The following is a 21961-nucleotide window of genomic DNA, read 5'->3' on the forward strand; positions in this document are numbered from 1 at the left end:
TACGGATTGATGTTTTATAATTGTGAATCTTGATTTGTATAATACAAATTCACAAATAGGCAAAAAAAGCTTTGAATAAATTGTCCTTTTATGTAATGAATGACTCCTGACACAAATGACATGTGTTTTTTAAAGAAACATTTCGTTTTATGTAAATATGGAAATATATAATACATATGTATATCCTACCTTTACACGTTATTTTTTTCTAAACATTATAACTTTCAATTGTCAAGATGCGCCGTAATATCATAGACAATAACTAATACCGATATTCCATTGACAATATAATTTTTTTATTTGGCATTCTGAAATTGTCCCTACAGTTGGCAGAACTGTTTTATTCGCATTTTGTGGCGTTTCGTTTTTACTCCGTGTTTGTGTAATTCCGAAGGAACTGGAAAAATAAACACACTTTCGCTGATAAATAACTCATAATTTATAGTTTTTTCTTTCTTTTATAACAATGGCTCGTGTGGAGGATAATTCCTCTGAAAGTGACGAGAAGTTGAGCGTCGACGGGGATGCAGAAGACGCAAATTTGGATGTCGCAAAAGATGACAGCGACGTATGTACAAATATCTATATAACCTTATTAAATTATTTTTGAGTGCGTTAACGCATAAAATAGTTCATATGTTACGCACGAGACAGATATCTTTTTGCGAATTTCTTACGGTGTAATGTTTTATTGCATATTTTAGGGATGTAAAAGATATATTTTATCACGACGCATTTTCATTGTGTATTTTTACTTGACATTTGAATGTCACTATTGAGTTTTTTTCTTTCTAAAATGTATGTTTTCAAATGTTGTTACACACATTTTAGGATGAATCCATTACATCAGAAGACGAGGATGATATTGTTCTGGAGGAAAAAGTAACCGCGATCCAGGACAAGATTTTCGAAAATCCCTATGTGTACAAAAATCACATTGACCTGATCTCCATTCTGCAGTAAGTACCTACCTATCTCGCTATCGAAATTAAGTGTTTTTATTGGTTGGATATTGATTGCAACATGAAGTGACCTAAGTTTATTTTGGATTAGATTTTTTCTCTTTTTCTTATGCCTTTCTACCGATAAAATTGTGATTTCTGCTAAGCAAATGTTGATTATTGAATCACCAAACACTGTTTAAGTATTGTAGATTTTTAAGGCTTTTCTGGGGTGATATTCTAAACGCTCTCGTGGCTGTAGAAAAAGCTTTTATCTTGCGTAATTACATACAAAATACGCGAGATAAGTGTTTTCTACGGCCGCAAAAGCGGTTCAGAATAGCACTGCTGGGCGGCAATTACAAATGCAATTTCATCGGTATATATTTAGATGGTATAAAGTAAAATCAATATTTATGTAAGAAAATGTGTGTATTTGTATGAAAATTTAAAGTATTTTTGTCGATAACCTGAAATCAGTGTAATTGAACATATTTATCAAAAAAACAATTGCAAATGTATTATATTTTTCATACAGAAAATTAAATTTTACTTTGTAGATAAAATTGATGATAAATGTTATCATCGCATCGTGATACGGGCTCAGATATTCAGTGTCAAAGGCCTAAATTATATGTTTATTTGTTTCAAATTATGGAAAATAGATTTGTGGTGTTTGAATCGGGTTGTGTTCCCGCAGCTAGTGTTGCAGACTCACGGGTTCGAGGTTCGAACCCCAATCTACCCCAACTTGATTTCCATTTTCCAGTAGTGAGTTATTTTTAACTCGTTTAAAATGGCCACCTAAATTGAAATATTTGAAAAGAAGCTAATATTTATTTTTTCCTATATAAAAAAAAAAAACGACATACACGTAGGGTACTCAAAATAAACCGAACTAATGTTGTGGTGGGCGGAGTTTTCATACTGCCGTGTTCTGTCTGTAGAATCGTGAAGCGTTACCTTTTCTCAGTTAGAATGCCAAGTGTCATTGCTGGTGAAGGTTCCGTGTGGCTGGTACAATTTTTTGTGACACTTGTTTTATGTGCTTGTCTTTTGCGATTCATGAGTGAGTGTCACAGTCTTTTAACCCTCCCTCCCCGGTGATGTGCAGCTAGTACACATTGCGTCTAATAACTATAATATCTCTATAAATATTGGGTTTAGATTTTCAGTATTCCTCCATTACACATTTACGTATCGACTGAAATAATTTGTTATTAAATAATAAGTACTCATTAGGCACAAAAAATACATTTTATTGGAAATCGTGGATAAATTACAAATATCATCAAAAGTATACATACTCACAGTATACCAATGTTTCGCAATGTCGCATATGCAGAAAAGAGCAAAGAATATACGCCCGTCGCACACACTCTTTACGTTTCACTCTCAGTACCACATATTGACGAGCGAGAGAAAGACAATTTAGTTGTGTTCTTTCGTTCAAAAAGTAAGTGACGCTCTTACTTACACTGCATGTTCAGTCACGTATTCCAGTACTAGCTACTATGTAGCTAGTAGCTCTCGGAAGGTTGGTGCGGGTGCATGTTTCGCCCGAGTCGTTAGCTATACCCAATGGTTTTTTCATGTTTTCAGCAGTTAGATTTGAAATAGTATCATCTTTGAATTAAATTATGGTTAATTAAAGCCATTCTCTATAAATATCAAATTTTTCCCTTTTTAAATCTCTTATTTTTATAATGTGTGGTGACTACACAGCACCTTAACGCGCGGATATTTTTAGGACAGTAAGGGAAAGGTTTAGAGTTAAAAAAATGACCCTAATAAAATTGAATAAATACTCAAAATGCTTTAATTTTCTCCTGTAGACAACTTGGCAACAGGTCTCGGTTGCGGAGTGTATACGAGAGGTTAAGCGATCTATATCCGCTGGCGTCCAAGCAGTGGCTGGCGTGGCTGCAGATGGAGATGGCTTCCGTGTCTTCTCCCGAGGGAAGGGAACAGATATACAAACTGTTTGACAGCGCCTTTCTCGACTGTTATTGTAAGTCAATATTTAAAAATATTACTTATTCCGTCATTTAGTTACAATAAATATAAATAGTTTTTTAATGAGGAACTTCAGCCCTACAGCAAATTGGATACGATAAATGTTTTCTTGCGCGCGGTAAAAATTAGAGCATTAAATTGTACGATGTTTGAGTATGTCCAAATGCTTGCAGACTGGCTGGATTTCCCCCCTAGGGAGTTGTTCATATTTAAATTTATTTCAACAGAGAGGGTAAACATTTTTGAGAAGGGAATATGGAAGTCTAGGCATTTACAGGGCTTATGACCTGTCATGTCACGTGATAAAGGATTCAGCTCTTTTACTTCACAAAAGTCACCAGATGGAAGAGTTGAGGAAATGTGGATGTTCAAACATGGGCAGAATGGTGAATGTTACACAGTGTGTAAGGTGGCCACTTAAACCAGCCAATGACAGGTCATAAGCCCTGTAAAAGCCTTAGAAGTCTAAGCATCTACAGGGCTTATGACCTGTCATTGGCTGGTTTTAATGGCCGGTCATAAGTCCTGTAAATGCCTTAGAAGTCTAAGCATCTACAGGGCTTATGACCTGTCAATGGCTGGTTTAAGTGGCCACTTTACACACTGTGTAACATTCACCATTCCGCCCATATTTGAACATCTACATTCCTTAAATTCTTTCATCTGTTGATATTTGTGAAGTTAAAGAGCTGAAAGAATTTAAGCTAAGCTAAGCTAATAACGACTACCTCGAGACAAGATCTGGTCTATTTTAGTGATTGTTTAAATCTTTAAGGACTTTAAATGTAATAGATGACAGATCGCAGGCTTATTCCAGTGTTATACCACGTTGGACGCAGTATAAATGTGGAATAAGTTTCTATGGTCGCTATCCCAGCTCCACATCGGGTATAACTTAACGAGAGGTTTATAAGTAAGAATTTTTACTGTACCGTCTTTAGTCTATCACTATGCCTAGGTGTAATTTTATATCAGGTTTATAAGTAAGGCCCTCAGTTTTACAAAATCAGTAAATTACTTATATTTTCATTATTATTATCTTTATATAGGTACATTCTTTATATACATCAAAAGCTTATGCTGTTTTCGGATAATATCCCTAAGTTCAATCATATCACTTGACTACTTCCGGTATTATTCTGGCTATGTTTTCCACAAAGGGTGAAATACAAACTGTGTATGTCTCTATGTATCCATGTCTGTATCATTTTTTCTGCAGCGTTGTGAGATTGAGAGTTTACAGTCTCTGCATATCCAAGGCTTTTCAGGGTTGGCGATAGCTTTGTGACTCGTCTTTGAATTCTTTCCAACAAGTTAATATTTTCAATGAAATATGGTTTCCATATCTGAAATTGGTCTGATATTGGATTTGTGCATTTTCAGCAGCATATTTGGTGTTATATATGAAAAAGCAACTGTCAACTGTTTCATGAAGTAATGTATTTTTCTTGTAGCTGCGTCTATTTACATGGAGTGGTGCGCCATGAGTATGGGAGGCGGGAAGGAGGAAGCCAGGACTATCATTCCTCAGGCCCTGGAAGCTGCTGGCTCCGACCCTATGGATGGCTCCATGCTGTGGGACACGGCCAAAGAGTTTGAACTGGCGCATCTCTCTGTCTTAAAGTAAGGCTCTTTGTCATCTGCATTTATATCTTGTCTAAAATAATTAGTCAATTTTAAATATTACTTAGATTTCACGAATTTTAATAAACAATACAGTTTATCGTACGAGGTATACCCAGAAAATATGTTCCATTTGTATTTCTTGCCATCCGGCACTGCGATCAAAGTTTCGCGCGTTCGTGGTACCCGACCTATTGTTTTTTTATTCATACAAAAATACATGTTACAATAAACTAAAAACGTATCCCTGATTCTATGAGGCCAAGAGTTAAGTCGCCATTTCCTAAATCAGAGACATAATTTTGACAGCTATAGCCGGCATACCGCGAATGCTTTAATATCCTTATTTCTTCAGTTTGTCCTTTTTGTCTTTCAAAAACTATTTGTATGCTTTTTTAAAGAAAGACAAGCAAGAGAAAAAGTAGTACACAAAGATATAGGCGCATCAGAAAACACTGCTATAATCAATAATAGTGTTTTTATGGAAGTAAGTTTTTGGTTGTAAATATTTAATTTCTGCAGGAAGTTTGTAGCAAAATTTTAATATTCGTATCAATCATTCTACAGAATTAAAATGTTGCTAATAACATACTGTAGAAATTCAGTACTAACAAAATTTTCGTAAAAAAAAAATAATCTAATTGTATAAAAAAAATGGTTTGAACTATTTTAATTTTTTAAAATAGTAATTGAAGGCACCTAGAATTTAAGAAAGATAAAAAAAAATTGTGTGATTTAAAATGCTTGTATTTCGTTTTAAAAACCACAATTTATTTTTTTCTTTAATAACTTTCTTGTTCAATAACTATCTTCGAATCATTAGAATGTGCTTCTCCAATTTGATCTCCATTCCCTAGGATTCATATTGCGTCTGTCCGACACCGTTTACTAAGAAAAGTAAGATGGTTGGTCGGATTGCTAAGGGGTAATAATTCATATGCTAAAATAGGGCAATCTCTAAATGTAGAACGGAGATGGACATTACATGCATTTTCAAAATACGTAATGGTATATGTGATTTCCCATATCTGTTGTATTCAATTTCTTGTCATGTTCCCAACCGTGGTACCAGAAGTCAAAATCTGCTATTAATCAAATCTTCTAAGATCAACTTTTGTTGTTATTATTTTATTTATTTTTATTAACATAAATGGTAAATCTGCCTTTTTACAAACATTTATAATACTACATATTTGGCTTACTATTTTTTTTTTTAAAAAACATAAATTTCCTTATACACAAGATTTATATTTAAAAAATTATACAGCATATTCAGTAGAAAGTTTAAATATTAAAACATTCTACAGTAATACAACAAGAAAATCATAAGTACTGTTTCATACAGCTGGGCAAAGTGAACAAAAAACTGTGTATATTATGAAATGCATGAATAAATAAATATAATTGCCATTCACCATCTTTGAAAAAGTTCAAAAGGTTTGTTCTATAGGAACAATACCCTACACTAAATATATCAGATACGTGGGAATAACTATTGCCGAGTTCATGAAGTCTATTTAAAATGGCATTACAAGTATACACTGTCCGTGAATTGTTGCTACAAAACGGTGGCACCTGTCTAGTCATTCTTCCAGGCACTCTGAAGTTGATGAGAGATAATAGTTCAGGGCAATCCCATATTGAATTTACAATTTTGAATAAATTTAAAAGGTCTATAATTTTTCTTCTATTGTTAAGTTTTAACAAATTTAATGTTTTTAGTAAAAAATCGTAATTTAAAAATTCATGACTAATTCTATGTTTAATATTTATACACCGTATTTTTAGCATAATTATACTATATTTTTGATTTCCAGTTCAGCATCAGCGCTATCCTCTGTAGATTATGCTGACCAAGTGATGAGAGTGTTTGAGGTATTCAACAATCAACTGTCCCGCCCCCTCTTTACATCAGAGAAGACTTTAGATGAATTCAGAACTTTTGCTGAATCTATGAAGGGCTATATTCCCAATTTGGATGAAAGGGTCAAAAAGGTATGTGAAAATACAAATTATCAACAATATTTTGAGTATAAACAGGCTGGATTTCACTCCTTAGGGAGTTATTAAGATCTAAATCTATCTGGAGTGAAATCCAGCCTGTCTGCAAACATTTGGAGGTTACAAATGGGCCCTAGCAAACTTTGACATTAAATCTGCGCATCTGGTCCAATGATAAAATGTAATAATTGATGTTAACAAGTCCTTCAAATAAGGATTACCTATAATAACGCTTAGTAATTTTATTTTTAGATTGAGGAGACCCACACTATATCTGGAAAAATTCTGAAAGATCTCATGGACTTTGAAAATGAACTTGAAATAGCCGCAGATAATGAATCTGAGTAAGTTCATAAAGCATAATGTATTCTAGATTTAGTATACCCACCCACGCACAGGCCAGCCTATGTGGGATTTTTTATGTTTTCATAAATAAAGTTATATGTTATGTAATAAAAAATGTACCCAATGTAAACAAAAACATTGTAAATAAAATTGAAATGAATAATGATTATAGATTTTGATATCACTGGGAATCCAACTGGTAGGTAATTTTAGAAGGGTGTGTCTGATGAAATCTGCACATTTATTCCTTCTCAAATACTGCTTCCTCTTATAAACTTTTGTTATGCTATAATATACCCACTGTATGTTTGTATACCACTGATTTTCTCAAATTTAACGGTTTCGATAGGTAGGAAGAAATTGCCTCAAGGCAATATGCCCGCCCTTATGCATAATATGTATGTAAACTGTATATGTATATAAAGTGTTTAAATAAATAATATATTATTATATTTTGTTGTGTCATTGAATTTTATTGTAAGTTATTGAGCATCGAATGTGATGGCAATTAGAAATACATTGCAGGCATAATTTTTATCACAAAGCAAATGTAGGCATAATTTTTATTAAAAAGCAAATGTAGGCATAATTTTTATTACAAAGCAAATGTAGGCATAATTTTTCAATTGTCAAAGCAAAAAACATTCGATTTGGTTATTCACTTTTTTCACAAAAGTGCTATTATCTCAGTTTAATTTTTCTATGGCTGGCTGCTTTCTGCGTAACTACGTTCGAATGATCCTGGACCCTGATGACATTGCAAAATTAACAGAGTTATCTTCAACTGTTTATAAAATAAAATCGATATCTGTGTATGTTCGGGTTGTGGTCCCGTGGCTAATGTTGCGGACTCACGGGTCAGAGGTCCGAGGTTCGAACTCCACTATACCCCAACTTGTTTCCCATTTTCTAATAGTGAGTTATTTACAACTCGTTGAAAATGGCCCAAAATCGAAATATCTGGGTAAATAATAAGAACGCAAATATTTCCTTTTTTAAAAAAAAATTAATAAAATTTAAAGTATATTTACAATATGTATATTTTTTCCACAGAGAAATAATAGAAAAATGCAATGTGTACAAACGCTACATCGCCCATGTGAAGAAACTATCCGACGAATATCCGGAACCAAACGAATTCAACTTCCGGAGCCTCATCAACGTGCTGTACGACCGCGCCACCTCCGAGTGCTCGGCCGGCTGGTGTCGCCAGGAGCCGAACTCCTCGCCCGACTGCGACGCCCTGTGCGGGGAGTACGTGGACTTCGCCAGGGAGTGCTACTCCGAAGAGCAGTGCCTGAAGGTCATCGAGAAGATGATCAAGCGATGCCCGAGGAACCACTGCCTCTGGGTCACCAAACTGCACCACATCGAGCGGATGGGACACGATTTGGAAAGGGTAAGATTAAACACCGGAACAGTTTTGAAATAACACGGTACAAAAAATTTATAAAAGAAATTTTGATAATTCACTTAACAACGCGTAATACTAATTGCATTATTCTATTACAGTAAAACCTCTGTTTTACGTTTTTCAAGGGAGCAGCAAAAAACGTGTTAAACTAAGGTAAACGCTAAAGTGAGGAAATGAAGAACTGCAGAAAAATTGTAAAAACGGTTATAATTGGGGATAATTCATATTTACCTATGATTTCATTAAAATTATTTTGTATTTTTTTAATCAATACCACACGTTTTTTTATTGATTAAAAAAAAATCACGTTTAAATAATTTTACGTAAACTTAAAAACTTTTAATAAATTCTTGGATTTTGTATGTTTCTTTTTCCAAATTATAATGATAATTAATTTTGAATTTTTAGATAAAATCGGAGTTTGAGACAGCCTTGTACAGCGGATTTCAATCCGCTTCGGACTATGTGAATATCTGGCTGTGTTATTTGGAGGCTCTGAGAAGAAAAACTGACTTCTCATCACCCGAGGAAGTCGACAGATTGAGGAAAACATTCCGACTCTCCTGGGATAACCTTGGACAGGTATACAAATTTACATTTTAATCCAAAATTCATATTGTTTTTACGATTAGAATAAAATTGGAATAATACATATTTGTGTATATCCACTTACCGACTTTTCCATGTCTACCGGTTTCGAGATGGTTACGTACCAACATGCAAAACCCACTATACACCTTCACCATAGTTGTTGTACAAAAATATAAAACCGACAAACATGCACTGACTTGATAAAAAAAATTATTGAGGGATGTGATTTTATACTTAATTGTTAGTTTTTTATAATGCTTTGCTTTTAAGGCCGTACTCGCTGATAAAATATTATTAATATTTAAAGCATTAACTTTGTGGTCAAACATTTGACTAAATGTTATTAAATATTTGTATATATATTTATTTTATTTGCTTATTTTTCCATACATATACTATTTACATAGAAATATAATTACAAAAATACATTTTAGAAAAATACATCTTAAATTTAGCCATAACATGAATTGGAAAAAATGCCCACAAAGACTTCGCGTCTGAGCGTCTGAGCGTAGGCCATTCCTTTTTTAATTATTAAAAAGTTTATAGCATATAAATATGGTATGATATGACCATGAAAAGAAAAGAAAATAAAAATAAAAGAAAAACCAAATTAACATATGCTGATATTACGAAAACACGATTTATTTGCAGTATGTATTTATTTTTAATTTATTTTTTTTTTTTAAAGAATGTGTCTATCTGCTCCTTCTATGCTAATCCAAGACCTTAAACCTACTTTAAACTACCAGTGATTTAATGTTTTGTAGTTCCTTAGTTAGAGGATTGATCTTGGACCAACATGTAAGGAATGCCTTTGTGCGAACTTAGTTTGTCATCCTGGAACTGACTGTGCACTGTATAACCATTTACCGACTTTTCTATGTCTACCGGTTACCAGTCTACCAAAACCTAAAAACTATGGTCGAATTATTATATTGTCCAAAAGTTCTGTTGGCTGTTGGCTGTTTACGGAGCTGGGTCAGAACAATATTGTCCTGTCTATTGTATCATCCTCGTCTGAACCCTGCTTAAATGTACGTAACAGGACAATGAATTGTAATATTACATTAAAATATATTCTCAGTCTTAAATTAAATGCAGGTATTAATTCTTTGTTTCCATCACTCCACTTTCTTGGGAACGAACGCACTACTAATATTTTTCTCATTTATAAACATTTAGACATACAGTCGACCTTGGTTATTATGGGGAAGATGGGACCGATTGAATTTGCTTGTTATAAGCGTTACTCGTAATACCGGAGAAAGGTTTTTTGTACAATCGCTATTGCACGTTGTCACTAAGTAAACAAGTAAATACATATGTGGACATATAATTCATACAGAAATTTTTTAAAAAATGATAGGGAAAGTTATAATAAATGCTTACAAACATACGAGTACCTATCACATGAAGATATTATTACATTTAAAATTAATATAAAATCATTGAAGCAACGCTTCATCAACATTAGTACGATCGCACTTTCTAAATTTTTTTGTGTCCGTGATATTCTTTTCAAATGCAGACAAATAAACATCCTTATTTTTCCACAATGTTGACACTGTGGATGAAGATAGAGAAAACTTTGTACACACTTCCACATTTTTTGCGCCACGTTCGATTTCACAAATAATTGCCACTTTTTCACGAATTGAGAGACACTTCCTCTTGTTAGTAGACATGTTCATAATTCAGGGGTTAGATTTTAACTGATCTGGTCTAGAGATCATTTGAAATCACTCACTTGTAATGTTTATTGTGTATTGAAATAAGCATGGAACATTAAAAAATCTAAAAAAACCCCCCGAAACAAGTATGTCATTCATAAACTACAAAAGCAGCTTTAAATTGTAACAACGTGCCGAACCAGCACTTACTAAGACCACAAAGCTTGGATTTTTTAAAACCATGTGTGGTCATTTTTTAAAATTGTTGGCAAAAAATCCAATTAGGTACCTAGACACTTACATAGCTATCATAAACATAATCCGATCCTAACGCCCGGCGGTATTTATCCTTTACGTTAGCCGACCGTTTGGATTTCATTACTGAGGTTGACAATGAGGAATTCCACTCTTTCTTCTTTCTTTCTAATTTATTTATTTTTCTATTAGCGTACTATTTAACTAAGCAAAAGTGTATTTTTTTATATATTTTTTTGTGCATTATTTACAAAGATATGATTTTTTAAAGTTACATTTATCAAATACCGCGCCAAATGACTGTAATCAGTGTATCACTTTTCAGTAGTGACGTCATGAAACGGTTGGCGTTCTTACTTTCACTAACCTGACAAGAATCTATGGAATATTGCTTTGATTACTTCATTTGGTTGATCGTAATTTGCTCATTTTTATGTTATGGTTGTTTTTACGAACATTTCGATTTAGAAAAACCTAGAAAGTTGACATAATCTCTGGTTGAAATGTCAAATTATACTCTTTTTTTTTTCTATGGTCAAAACGTTGCGGGGGCTTTAAGCGGAAACCGGAAATACTACACGTAGATATAAGGAGTGATGTCATTATTTATGATTTTAAAATGAATACTATTTTTAACATTTTTTATTTATTTTTGCGTGCGTTTTTGAGATATTTCATCCTACTCCATCTTTAATGAATTCTTCAAATCTTTAATGAATTCTTCATTAAAGATTTTTTGTGTAATTTTTGACAACATTTTTGTTCAGTTTATCCGAGAAGTAGCTCGTTATAACAGAGTGAATAATTGTATGGAGAAAACCATGAACTAAAATGTCAACTAATGTTTCCTCGTTATATCCGAGATCTCGCTATTTCCGTGATCGTTATAACCGAGTTCGAATGTATCATAAATATTGGTATTTTTTATGGCATATTTATAGAGAATTTTGCTTTTATTAGATGTGGGGTGATGCAGCTGACACGGAGTTTGTGATTCTCCAGTTCTGGGCCAGAGTAGAATATCAGCATACTAAAGACTACGAATATGGGAAGGAATTGTTCGATGAGATTTTTGGTGAGTTTTTATGCTGTTGACATAACATATTATCGTTGGTGATACTGCAATACCCCGTAACTATCAATTGATTTTTTCAACGGGGGGACCTAAAAATTGTTCTATAGATATATTATGCATGGTTTTAATAAACCAAAATATCGCTCAAAAATATCAGAAAAAACTATCATAGAAATAGTATATTATTTATTTATTAACGTACATTGTCCATGTATACAATTTATAGGGTTTAAATATTACAATAAAATAATAGTTTAAAACATTTAAAAAAAGAAAAGAAGCATTGACAAACACAAGGGACATCGAGACAAGATCTGGACTATTTATTTAGTGCTCGTTTAAATCGTTGTAAACTTAAACCAAAAAAGTCCAGATCTTGTCTTGAGTTAACAATACGACAAAGACGGGTCATTGGAGAATTAAGGCCATAGTTTGTTCTATTTTCTATTGAATATGTTCTGTAACTTGAAGTATAAAAATAAAACTTTTATTTTATTGGTTGGTTGGAAGAAATTGCCATTTGGCAATAGCCCTGCCAATGTACAAATCACATTATGTACAAAAAGTTAAATAAATAAATAAATAAAATAAATTTTCAACTTAAATATTAATATTTGGTTAGAAGACATTGTTATAAAGAAATAAAAATATTTGAACTTTTAATATTATTATGGATAACTTTAATAGTGTCATTTTCATATTATTGTTATGTTTCTGATGCTATAAAATAGACGATATACTCATGTGTTTGTGTCAACTAATTACTCGTCTCAACTCAACACAAGAGTTTTAGTTCCATAGAGTTGGGAATTATGTCTCAAATAATGTGTAATAAACAGTCTTTAAGTGAATAAATATTTTTAAAATTCAATTAATACCTCAAGGGTGCTTTACAAAGTAGTTCTATGTAATGTAGATAATAGTTATTTAATATAGGTAATTAAAATATTAGGTGTATGTACTGAATTTTAAATGAAATGTAAATGGTTGGTTGGAAGACACTGTTGTAATCTATTTCATCAGTTTAAACAAATGATTAATCCTCATCAGAATACGGTGACAATCGCCTTCGCGGGGGCCTCTGGCTGGAGCTGGCCTCGCTGGAGCGCCTGCGCGGGGGTGCGACACGAGCGCGGGCGTGTCTGCGCCGCGCCGTGCGCAACTGCGCCGACGGTCGTCTGCAGCGCGCTTGGCTCGCGCTCGAGCGGGATTACGGGACCATCGACACTCTGCAGGAGTGCAACAGGATCTGTAACGTGAGTATACGGATGATCGTTTATTTGTTTTTCCTGTTATTAACACACTTTCTGCGGGAAAGGTAGTTCCATCCGCGCGCAGGACTGGTGCTTATCTGGAAGGGTAGAAATACCCGCTATGCTGGCTTCACTTTACAGGCGAAAAGGTAGATCTATTCGATTATTTTGTCTCGATTATTTTATTTCAATGCTTCAAGATGCTTCCAATTACACACGCAAATCTATAAAAAGTAAGATAAGCTGTCGTTTCATTTACGTACACATATTTTTATTTATTTATTATATGGCACAAGTGCCTTTTACAATAAAGTGAGTTAGTTAGATCTACAAAAATTAAAAACACAATATCAAAACATGGGTATAAAAAGAAAAATATATATACATGTAAGTATGTTGGCATACAAAAGATCTAAAAAATTCGGTATATTATGAATATTGAAATCATACTGTCTTTATATAAAACAAGGTACAAAAGAACAATAAAAAAAAAGTAAGACCAATTACAGATTTCACACTAATTTATTATGAATGCAGGAGGAGAGGGGAAAAATAATTGAACTCTAAAAAAGTAAAAATATAAATATTAAATAAAAAGTACATAAAAAGGAGAAGACATTGTATAGCTACTCTACTTTCCTCCCTCTCTCTCTGCTTCCATGAACATTTTAATTTCTTTGTAAAAATTCACAACCAACAACAATTTATTAGATGCAGGTAGTAGATGTATATATGAATAAGTATAAATTAAGAGTTGATATCAAAAGTTAAAATCAAAAGTGAAAGTTAAAATTAAAATGAAAAGTTTAAATTAAAATTAAGTTAAAATTAAAAGTTAAAATTAAGAATTAAAATTAAAAAGTTAAAACTGAAAGATTAAATCAAAAATCAAGCTTAAAAGTACCAGTTCGAAATACTCGGCAGCTAACATTATTTTTTGAATCTCCTGGCAGTCACAATTATTATTACAATTCACCAATACCTAGACTACACCGGCCAGCGGCTGGGTAACGAGTATGGTGAAGTTGATATATTTCGTCTGTCTTTATATAAATATAGGTTAAGTATTTATTTATTTATTAACGGACATTGTCCATGTATACAATTTATAAGGTTTAAATATTACAATAAAAGAATAGTTTAAAACATTTTTTAAAAAAAGAAAGAAGTATTGACAAACATAAGGGACATCGAGACAAGATCTGGACTATTTATTTAGTGCTCGTTTAAATCGTTGTAAACTCAAACCAAAAAAGTCCAGATCTTGTCTTGAGTTAACAATACGACAAAGGCGGGAGTATTCAAAAGGTTATAAATTAATTTGTATAAAATTTCTTAATATTGTTCTTTATTTACTATTTTGTTTTCACATGTATCTCTATAATAATGTATAAACTTATATGTATGTATATGTATGTGTGTATGTTTTCATATGTAAATTTATTAAATATTTTTCTATGTACCCTATACCTACGTTGGTACATTTCCTGATTTTTAAATTAAAATAAATAAATAAAAAAAATGAGTTTACCCCAGATCTTCAGTTATTAGTAGCTTTTGCAAATAATTAGTTAATTGTTACCATAGAACATCATAAAATATTTATGAAGGGATGATTTGAATTCATAGACTCGTGTTAAAAATGTTAATATGAGAGGCACATTCATTTCCTAGTCAGTGTATATGCGGTGTAGGTGAGTAAAAAAGATAGTTGGTTTGAGAAGGGTGACAATAATGTAGAGTATTTTGTCTAGTTCTACGTGTTATTCTGGCGCTTCTTTCCGCTATTCTTTCTTTAAAAAGTTTTTTTTTTTTGTAGGAAAAGGCCAAAGAATGGGAGGAACAGCAAGCCAAAATCAAGCAAAGTAAAGATGGACATAACAATTTCAAAAATCAGAACCAGCAACGATTCCAGGCCCATCAGAACGACTCGAGCGCCAAAGGAAAGAAAAAGAAAAAAGTGAAAATAACGACGGCTCAATCGAATGAACAAAACTCATTGCCGAAACCAAATCAGAACGCCGAGAGCGAGTTCAAGGAGCCCCTCCCCAGGGGAGCCGGGAAGAAAAGGAAAATGGAGTCCGAGGATGTGAATGACGATCGGGTTGGCAGTTGTAGCAAAATGCAAAAGGAGGATGATTGTGGCAGCAGCTCGAAAGAAGTTACCGGAAATAACGCCAAAAGGAAATATGACAGTAAAGGTAGGTTTTAAATAATGTTTTTTATTTTTGTGAAGTAAGTGTAAGTGAGCTAAACTCATACTTTCTCTATTTTTGATTCTGCTTTTGACCGGACTAGATTTGAAGTTTTATTTTATTTATGCCCAGAGAGCTTATTTACTACCCCTATGTACGCCTGGGGTGCTATTCTGAACCACTCTTGTGGCACGAGAAAACAGTTTTTCTCGTGTATTTACATACAAAATACACGAGATAATTAGCCGCGAGAGCGTTTGGAATACCACCCCTGATGTGATCAGTGTTTTCAGGAAGATGAAAAAATGGAAAGATAATATTTAACGATATTTTGAGTTTGTCCAAATTTTTGTAGACAAGGACTGGATTCATCTCCCTGGGGGGCTGTTAATATTAACAAACTTCACAAACATCAACAGATAAATGAATTGTAGGGATATAGATGTTCAAATGTGGGCAGAATGGTGAATGTTACACATTGGCCACTAAAACCAGCCAATGACAGGTCATAAGCCCTGAAGATGCCTAGATTTCTATATTACCTTCTCTAAAATGTTTTTCATCTCTGTTGTAATCTGTTGATAATATTTATTTTTCATAGTTACTTAAAATTTCACCGTAACTACCTCGAATGTTCAAATGGTAACGGCTAGATTCTATCTTAACTCTCGCACTTTACTCTGCCCTCAATGTCAATTTGAAATGTACGTATTTCTCTTTCGTTTTTTATCGTTTTTATCCCAATTAAGTAAAAAAGTGCTCCCCTGAGTGCCCTCGATGGCCATCGATGTCCATACCTTTAATATTTATGTTTTGTTCCAGATTCCCCTTCAAAGCGACTCAAGCCAGATATCAAAGAACGGGCTTCGTGCGCCCCTCCACCCGGATACGAATCCTTTAAGAAAAGTTCACAATTCGCTGAGGATGATGAGAAAAATAATAGGACTGCATTTATTAGCAATTTGGACTTCAGGTTTGAACTTACTGACAATTGTTTAAAAAAGTATTTTTATTTTACAATAAGATTTAAGCTTGGTATAACAATGGGGTCCCAAAAATGTAAATGAATGCCCGTTCTGGGGGCCTCACTTTATTGTTGTACCGAGTGCGGCTTATTTTCCTGGCCGATGTTGTCTGGCCGCCATTTTGGTTTGGTTGTCATTTGTCGGCTCATATTTGGCAGTTGTGAAGAGTGGTTGAAAACAATTTACTATGGAACATTTAACACCACAACGTGTAGAAATTAAAGTGTACAATGAGGAATTCCACTGTTTTCTAATTTTTTTTTTTTTTTCTATGAGCGTACTATTTAACTAAGTAAAAATAAATTATTTTTTTTGTGAGTTATTTACAAAGATATGATTTTTTAAAGTTACATTTATCAAATACCGCGCCAAATGACTGTAATCAGTGTGTCACTTTTCAGTAGTGACGTCATGAAACGGTTGGCGTTCTTACTTTCACTGACCGCGGTAAGTTGTATTTCTCCAGCCCTAACAAAACTGACAAGAATCTATGGAATATTGCTTTGATTACTTCATTTAGTTGATCGTAATTTGCTCATTTCTATGTTATGGTTGTTTTTGCGAACGGTAGATCTGGCAACGCTGTTGAAATGCCAAAAATTTTCAATCACAAATTATACTCTTTTTTTTTTTCTATGATCAAAACGTTCCTTACAAGGTGCGGGGGCTTTAAAGCGGAAACCGGAAATACTACACGTAGATATAAGGAGTGACGTCATTATTTACGATTTTAAAATGAATTCTATTTTTAACATTTTTTATTTATTTTTGCGTGCGTTTTTGAGATATTTTATCCTACTCCAAAATTTTTAAATATTCACGTGTACACGAAAACATTTAAAAAATTTAATTCCGGGTTGGGCTGGAATTCCTCATTGTATTATTTGTCTATTTGAATTTATATTTTTAAAATTTATTTTTTCATACAAATATATTACAAAAAATAATAATGTATCCCTAATTCTATGAGACCAAGAGCCCTGTATTGAGTTGCAATGCAACATAATGGAAAGTGAAAGCATGCATATTATTAAACGATACCCAGAATAAAAATGAAAAATTATTACATAAACATACATTTTAATACACAACTGGACAACACGCTTAATCTGTATTATAAAATACGCACGCGTGTGTGTCTGTCTGTCTGTCCGTCACAGCATCTCCGAAACGCCGAGTCGTAGCAACGTGAAATTTGGATATGTCATTCTAGATAAAATTTGTAGTTTAACTGTAATATTTTTGAGTCAAATTTGGCTCGACTTCTTCGATTCAGACTCGATTTTTTTAAACGGTAAGTCGTAGAGACGTAAATTTTTTAATGAATGTGTAAAATGTCATTTCTAGATCAACTGCTATATTTTGGATATATGTATTTATGGAGTTGTATGTTAAGCTAAGTTTGCTGGGATTTCCCAATCACTTTTCTAATAGTGTTTTTAATTTCAGAGTGGATGAAGGAGAATTAAGAGCCAAGTTGGTGGAGTATGGAGAGATAGAAGAATTGAGACTAATCAAGGGAGTGAAAACGTTTGGGAGTATTTGCTACTGTGTTTATAAAGACTCTGTAAGTATAAATAAAATTTAACTTTATAATAGATAGCATCTCAGATATGGAATCCCCAGTATGCCATATGCATGTTAAACAAGAACAGGAAACATTCAGAACAAATTTATAAAGAACCTAAAATACAAAATCTGTCTATCTTATGTATAAACTCTCGCTGCCTCCACCTACCATGGAATTACTTCTCTACAATACCGCCAACCGACTACTGCTTCACAAAATTATAACAGTATTATTTTAATGTGCAGAATTAATAACAATACATGTTCCTTCCAGGATTTGTAGACCGTACCACCAGTTTCATGTACCAATTAGTAAAACATTGTATGCTAAAATTTTTTTTTTCATAGGACTTTTTTAGTGTACAATACCAAATTTGAAGAGGTAGACTACACTGATATCACTCTGTCAGATATAAAATTGACACCTAAAATGCATTATGTAGCTTGATAGACACTATAATAAATATATAAAAATATACAAAATGGATTTAGAACAATTAATTGTATTTTCATAATCAATATGGATATTGTGGAGAAATGTTTTCATTTATAAATTTAAAAAATAAATTTTCAAAAAATACGTCACTAGAAAATGTTTGGCCTTGATAGTTGTGATGTCAAGATTCGTGACAATGTTCTAAAAAAATTTGAATGGGCAGGAACAATTAAACATGAATCTTGACATATTAGGGGTGTGGCCAATGGAATGACTGTTTTTACGGGAATTCAAAATTACAAATTTTAAAGTATTTTTTATGCCACTTTTTTTACTGGACAGTATTTCATTCACCTTTATTGCTTTATAAAAATGGAAAAAATAGTGATATTTCCCTATTGTAAATAAATGTTTAAAATAAAATCTCTTTTGTTTTTATTGTTTAGGAAGCTGTTTTGGTCGCTCTGTCCCACGACCGCGCGCTGCTCGGCACCAGGCCCATGTTCGTATCTCGCTACTGTTCCACCAAGGATAGCCGTCAGAAGCACTTCTTGTACCCGACCGGCATCGAAAGGAACAAATTGTTTGTCAAGAACATAGCCTTCGATCACTGCACGGACCAGAAACTAAGAGGCGTTTTTGACAAATACGGAGAACTCAAAGGCATAAGAATAGTCTCTTATAAGTAAGCAAATTCATACTGATTTTATGTCATTTTTTCAAATATATCATAGGTTGAACTCGGATTTCAAAATTATAAATGTATCAATCTGTCTGAAATCTGTAAACCAGTGCCTCGATTATGAACGCTATCTTCCACAACAAGCCAATGGAATGACCGCAAACAATTAGTCTACGTTCCTTACGTCATTAACCTTAAAAATAGTTCTCATTTATAGTTTAAATAGGCTTCTGTAATAAAAAGTGCTCCATTTAAAGCGATTATAAGCTCCAATAAATCCTAATTCAAGCAAAAAATGCTCGCTTGAACATGAATTTTGTATGACTTTTGGAAATCACATAGACCTAGACGGTACGCTTAACGATCGTCTGTATGTATCTACCGATCGACTACAAAGCCGGCTCCTATAACGTTTCGATACATACACTCGGAAAGATACTAAAACATATGGAAAAAATAAAATAACTTAATTTTTTTTTATAGTGGTAACTTTCTAAAGCATATAATCTGTGTCTGACGCCTAGATACTCTTATTTGTTAATAGGAGAGAACCTAGCGACATTATTTTCATATCTAGGCGTTCGTTTTATTAAAGTGACAGTTATGTTGGAATTTAATTCGACTTCAAATCTTACTTATTTCTCTCTCATATTTTTGATAGGCTTTTAAGAAAAAAAGTGCCAACCTAAAAACAATTAAAATTTTTAATAAATCGTAATTAAAGGAAAAATTGAATCTTAAATCACGAAACATCATCAAAAACCAGAAAATGTCATCATTGTGTGTTTCTCTCTTCTTAGAAATGGTAACCCCAAGGGGTTGGCTTATGTGGAGTACGCTGAGGAGAAGAGTGCTAATATCGCCCTGCAGGCTACCGACGGCATGGATCTCGGGGGCCGTCCCATCAGCGTGGCCCTGAGTGCGCCCCCTCCAAAGAAAGCCGAGCCGCAGATTAGTGCGGTGCCTACGTCCTCATCGCATTCTGGAACGTGAGTATAAATTTGAAATTTTCAAACCCTGACATTTCTCACTGAAGATAAGATTACCAATGAGGAGAAAAACTGCATCTCAAAACTCGTCGAACCAGGGATTAAAATTATACAAATAGTTACCTAAAGAAATGAACATTGGAAAGCCTTAAAATATTTCAAATCTATTTAAAAAAAAAATATTCTTGATAAATTTTTATATCAATTAGTTCTTAAGGTGAAATAAGGGAGACAGGCACCGTGGCACAGTTGGTTAAACGGCCAACTAGGAAACTGGTATCGAAGGTGTGATTCCCACCAGTTGCAAGTAAAAACTCCAAGAAAGGTTTTTATCTCAATTGGTCTGTGTGTTGTGGTGTATTTTTCAAAACTTTTCATAATTTAAAAAAATAAATATTTTTCTTCGTATATAGTCTGTTCTCCAGAGAGTTGTTCCAGGAGGAACAACCTCACAGGTGTGAGGTGGATTCCTAGCTGTTCTTCTATTTATTGGGAGGACTTCTTTAAAAAAACAATTATGATAAATAATAATATCTGAAATATGAATCCTCGTTTTCTATCAAAGCAGTACGCAAAAAATGTATTTATTTGCTTTCAGGAGGACTCACTCTCGAACCATGATGTTTGTACCGAGCATCGTGCAGAAGAATGCGAGCGTAGCGTCTAATCCTAAAGTAAGCCAAATCGTAAACAATCCTGCCAACAACGGAGACCAAGTCGATACGGAGAAATCTTCCAAACTTTCCAATTCAGATTTCAGAAATATGCTCTTGAACAAAAATTAACTATAAGTTATTTAATGTTATCTTCACCATATTATTACCGGACCACGGTCCCAAATTTTGCATTGTTATAGTCATTTATGTCGTAAATAATTATTTGAAAAATTGTTGAATAAAATGTTGAGAGTTGTTTGATTACTGGAGTATGATTTTTCTTAGAACGGGCGCGTGACAGTTTTACTTAGGGATGTGTTGATTCCCAAATTGAATTCTCAAAATGTCCATTTTGGTTCTAATAACTGACATTTTTTTTTTTACATTATAAACAATAATTAATAAAGTAATGTGACCTCACTGGGGTTACCCGTGCTGAGGATTATGACGGCTTGTATTTAGATACGCAATGATGAACTTCAGCCTACGGGAAACTGGATACAAAAAATGTTTTCGTGTAGGCCGTAAAAATTACGGCAATTAATTGTGTTACAAAGTTTCTTAAAAATGTACAAAAAAATTAAATATTTTAATAAAAATTAACTACTTCGAACAACGTCACTGGTTCATATGAATCAACCGATGATAAGAAAGCTGTGGAAGATATCCGGTTTGCTTGCCGTAAGCAGACCAATCGGCAGAACTGACAGAATAAGCGGAAGAGAAGTCTGACGTCACGCGCGGAGTTATTTCAGAAATATAAAACTCGAAATAATCGTTGCGCTGATAATACGATATATAAAAATTGAAACAAATTAGATCTATCGTGTATTTAACATATTTTTTTATAGATTATATTATAACGTCTCCATCCTCCAAGAATGATTTATTATAAGTAAAGATGGTCTACAATATGCAGAAAAATAATGCTATCCTTTATCGGGGATATTACAAGAAAAAATAGGAGTCTCAAAAAGCTTGTAGTAATAGGGGCAGTCGAGGTAATGAAAGACCTTTTCCTGAAAATTTATTTACTATAGTCTTCACTATCAAAATTTTATATAAAGCGAAAATATAATATTTCTTTATACCCAAAACGCAAAAAATAACAAAACTTTAAAAGCTTTCATTCTATCCCTCACTGCAGTATAGCCACCAAATACGCATGGTCAGTACTTTCATCTTATCATAGTTTCCCTATATGACAGTGAAGGGATACAGT

At 33.3% G+C, this 21961-nt stretch overlaps 1 protein-coding gene across 1 annotated transcript; it reads left to right on the forward strand.

The window, feature by feature from the left end:
• Positions 1–353: 353 nt before the first annotated feature.
• Positions 354–21006, forward strand: LOC148282531 (spliceosome associated factor 3, U4/U6 recycling protein-like). The gene is made up of 16 exons (XM_088224946.1): positions 354–568; positions 832–959; positions 2777–2952; positions 4412–4580; positions 6398–6575; positions 6834–6925; positions 7980–8325; positions 8749–8922; positions 11820–11934; positions 12985–13190; positions 15007–15388; positions 16205–16355; positions 17857–17974; positions 18859–19097; positions 19895–20083; positions 20682–21006. Exons 1-16 carry the CDS (start codon positions 467–469, stop codon positions 20866–20868), a joined length of 2952 nt encoding a protein of 983 aa, XP_088081072.1. The 5' UTR covers positions 354–466; the 3' UTR covers positions 20869–21006.
• The last annotated feature ends 955 nt before the right edge of the window (positions 21007–21961 follow it).

This window comes from Micrasema longulum, unplaced genomic scaffold (assembly GCF_059751315.1).
Source record: "Micrasema longulum isolate JH-2025_06_02 unplaced genomic scaffold, ASM5975131v1 h1tg000321l, whole genome shotgun sequence".
NCBI classification, from domain to species: domain Eukaryota; kingdom Metazoa; phylum Arthropoda; class Insecta; order Trichoptera; family Brachycentridae; genus Micrasema; species Micrasema longulum.

Coding starts and splice junctions, on each gene's coding strand:
- LOC148282531 (XM_088224946.1), top strand. CDS start 467: ATGGCTCGTGTGGAGGATAATTCCTCTGAAAGTGACGAGAAGTTGAGC. Junction 6,926..7,979: donor GCCGCAGATAATGAATCTGA/GTAAGTTCATAA, acceptor TTTTTTCCACAG/AGAAATAATAGAAAAATGCA. Junction 13,191..15,006: donor AGTGCAACAGGATCTGTAAC/GTGAGTATACGG, acceptor TTTTTTTTGTAG/GAAAAGGCCAAAGAATGGGA.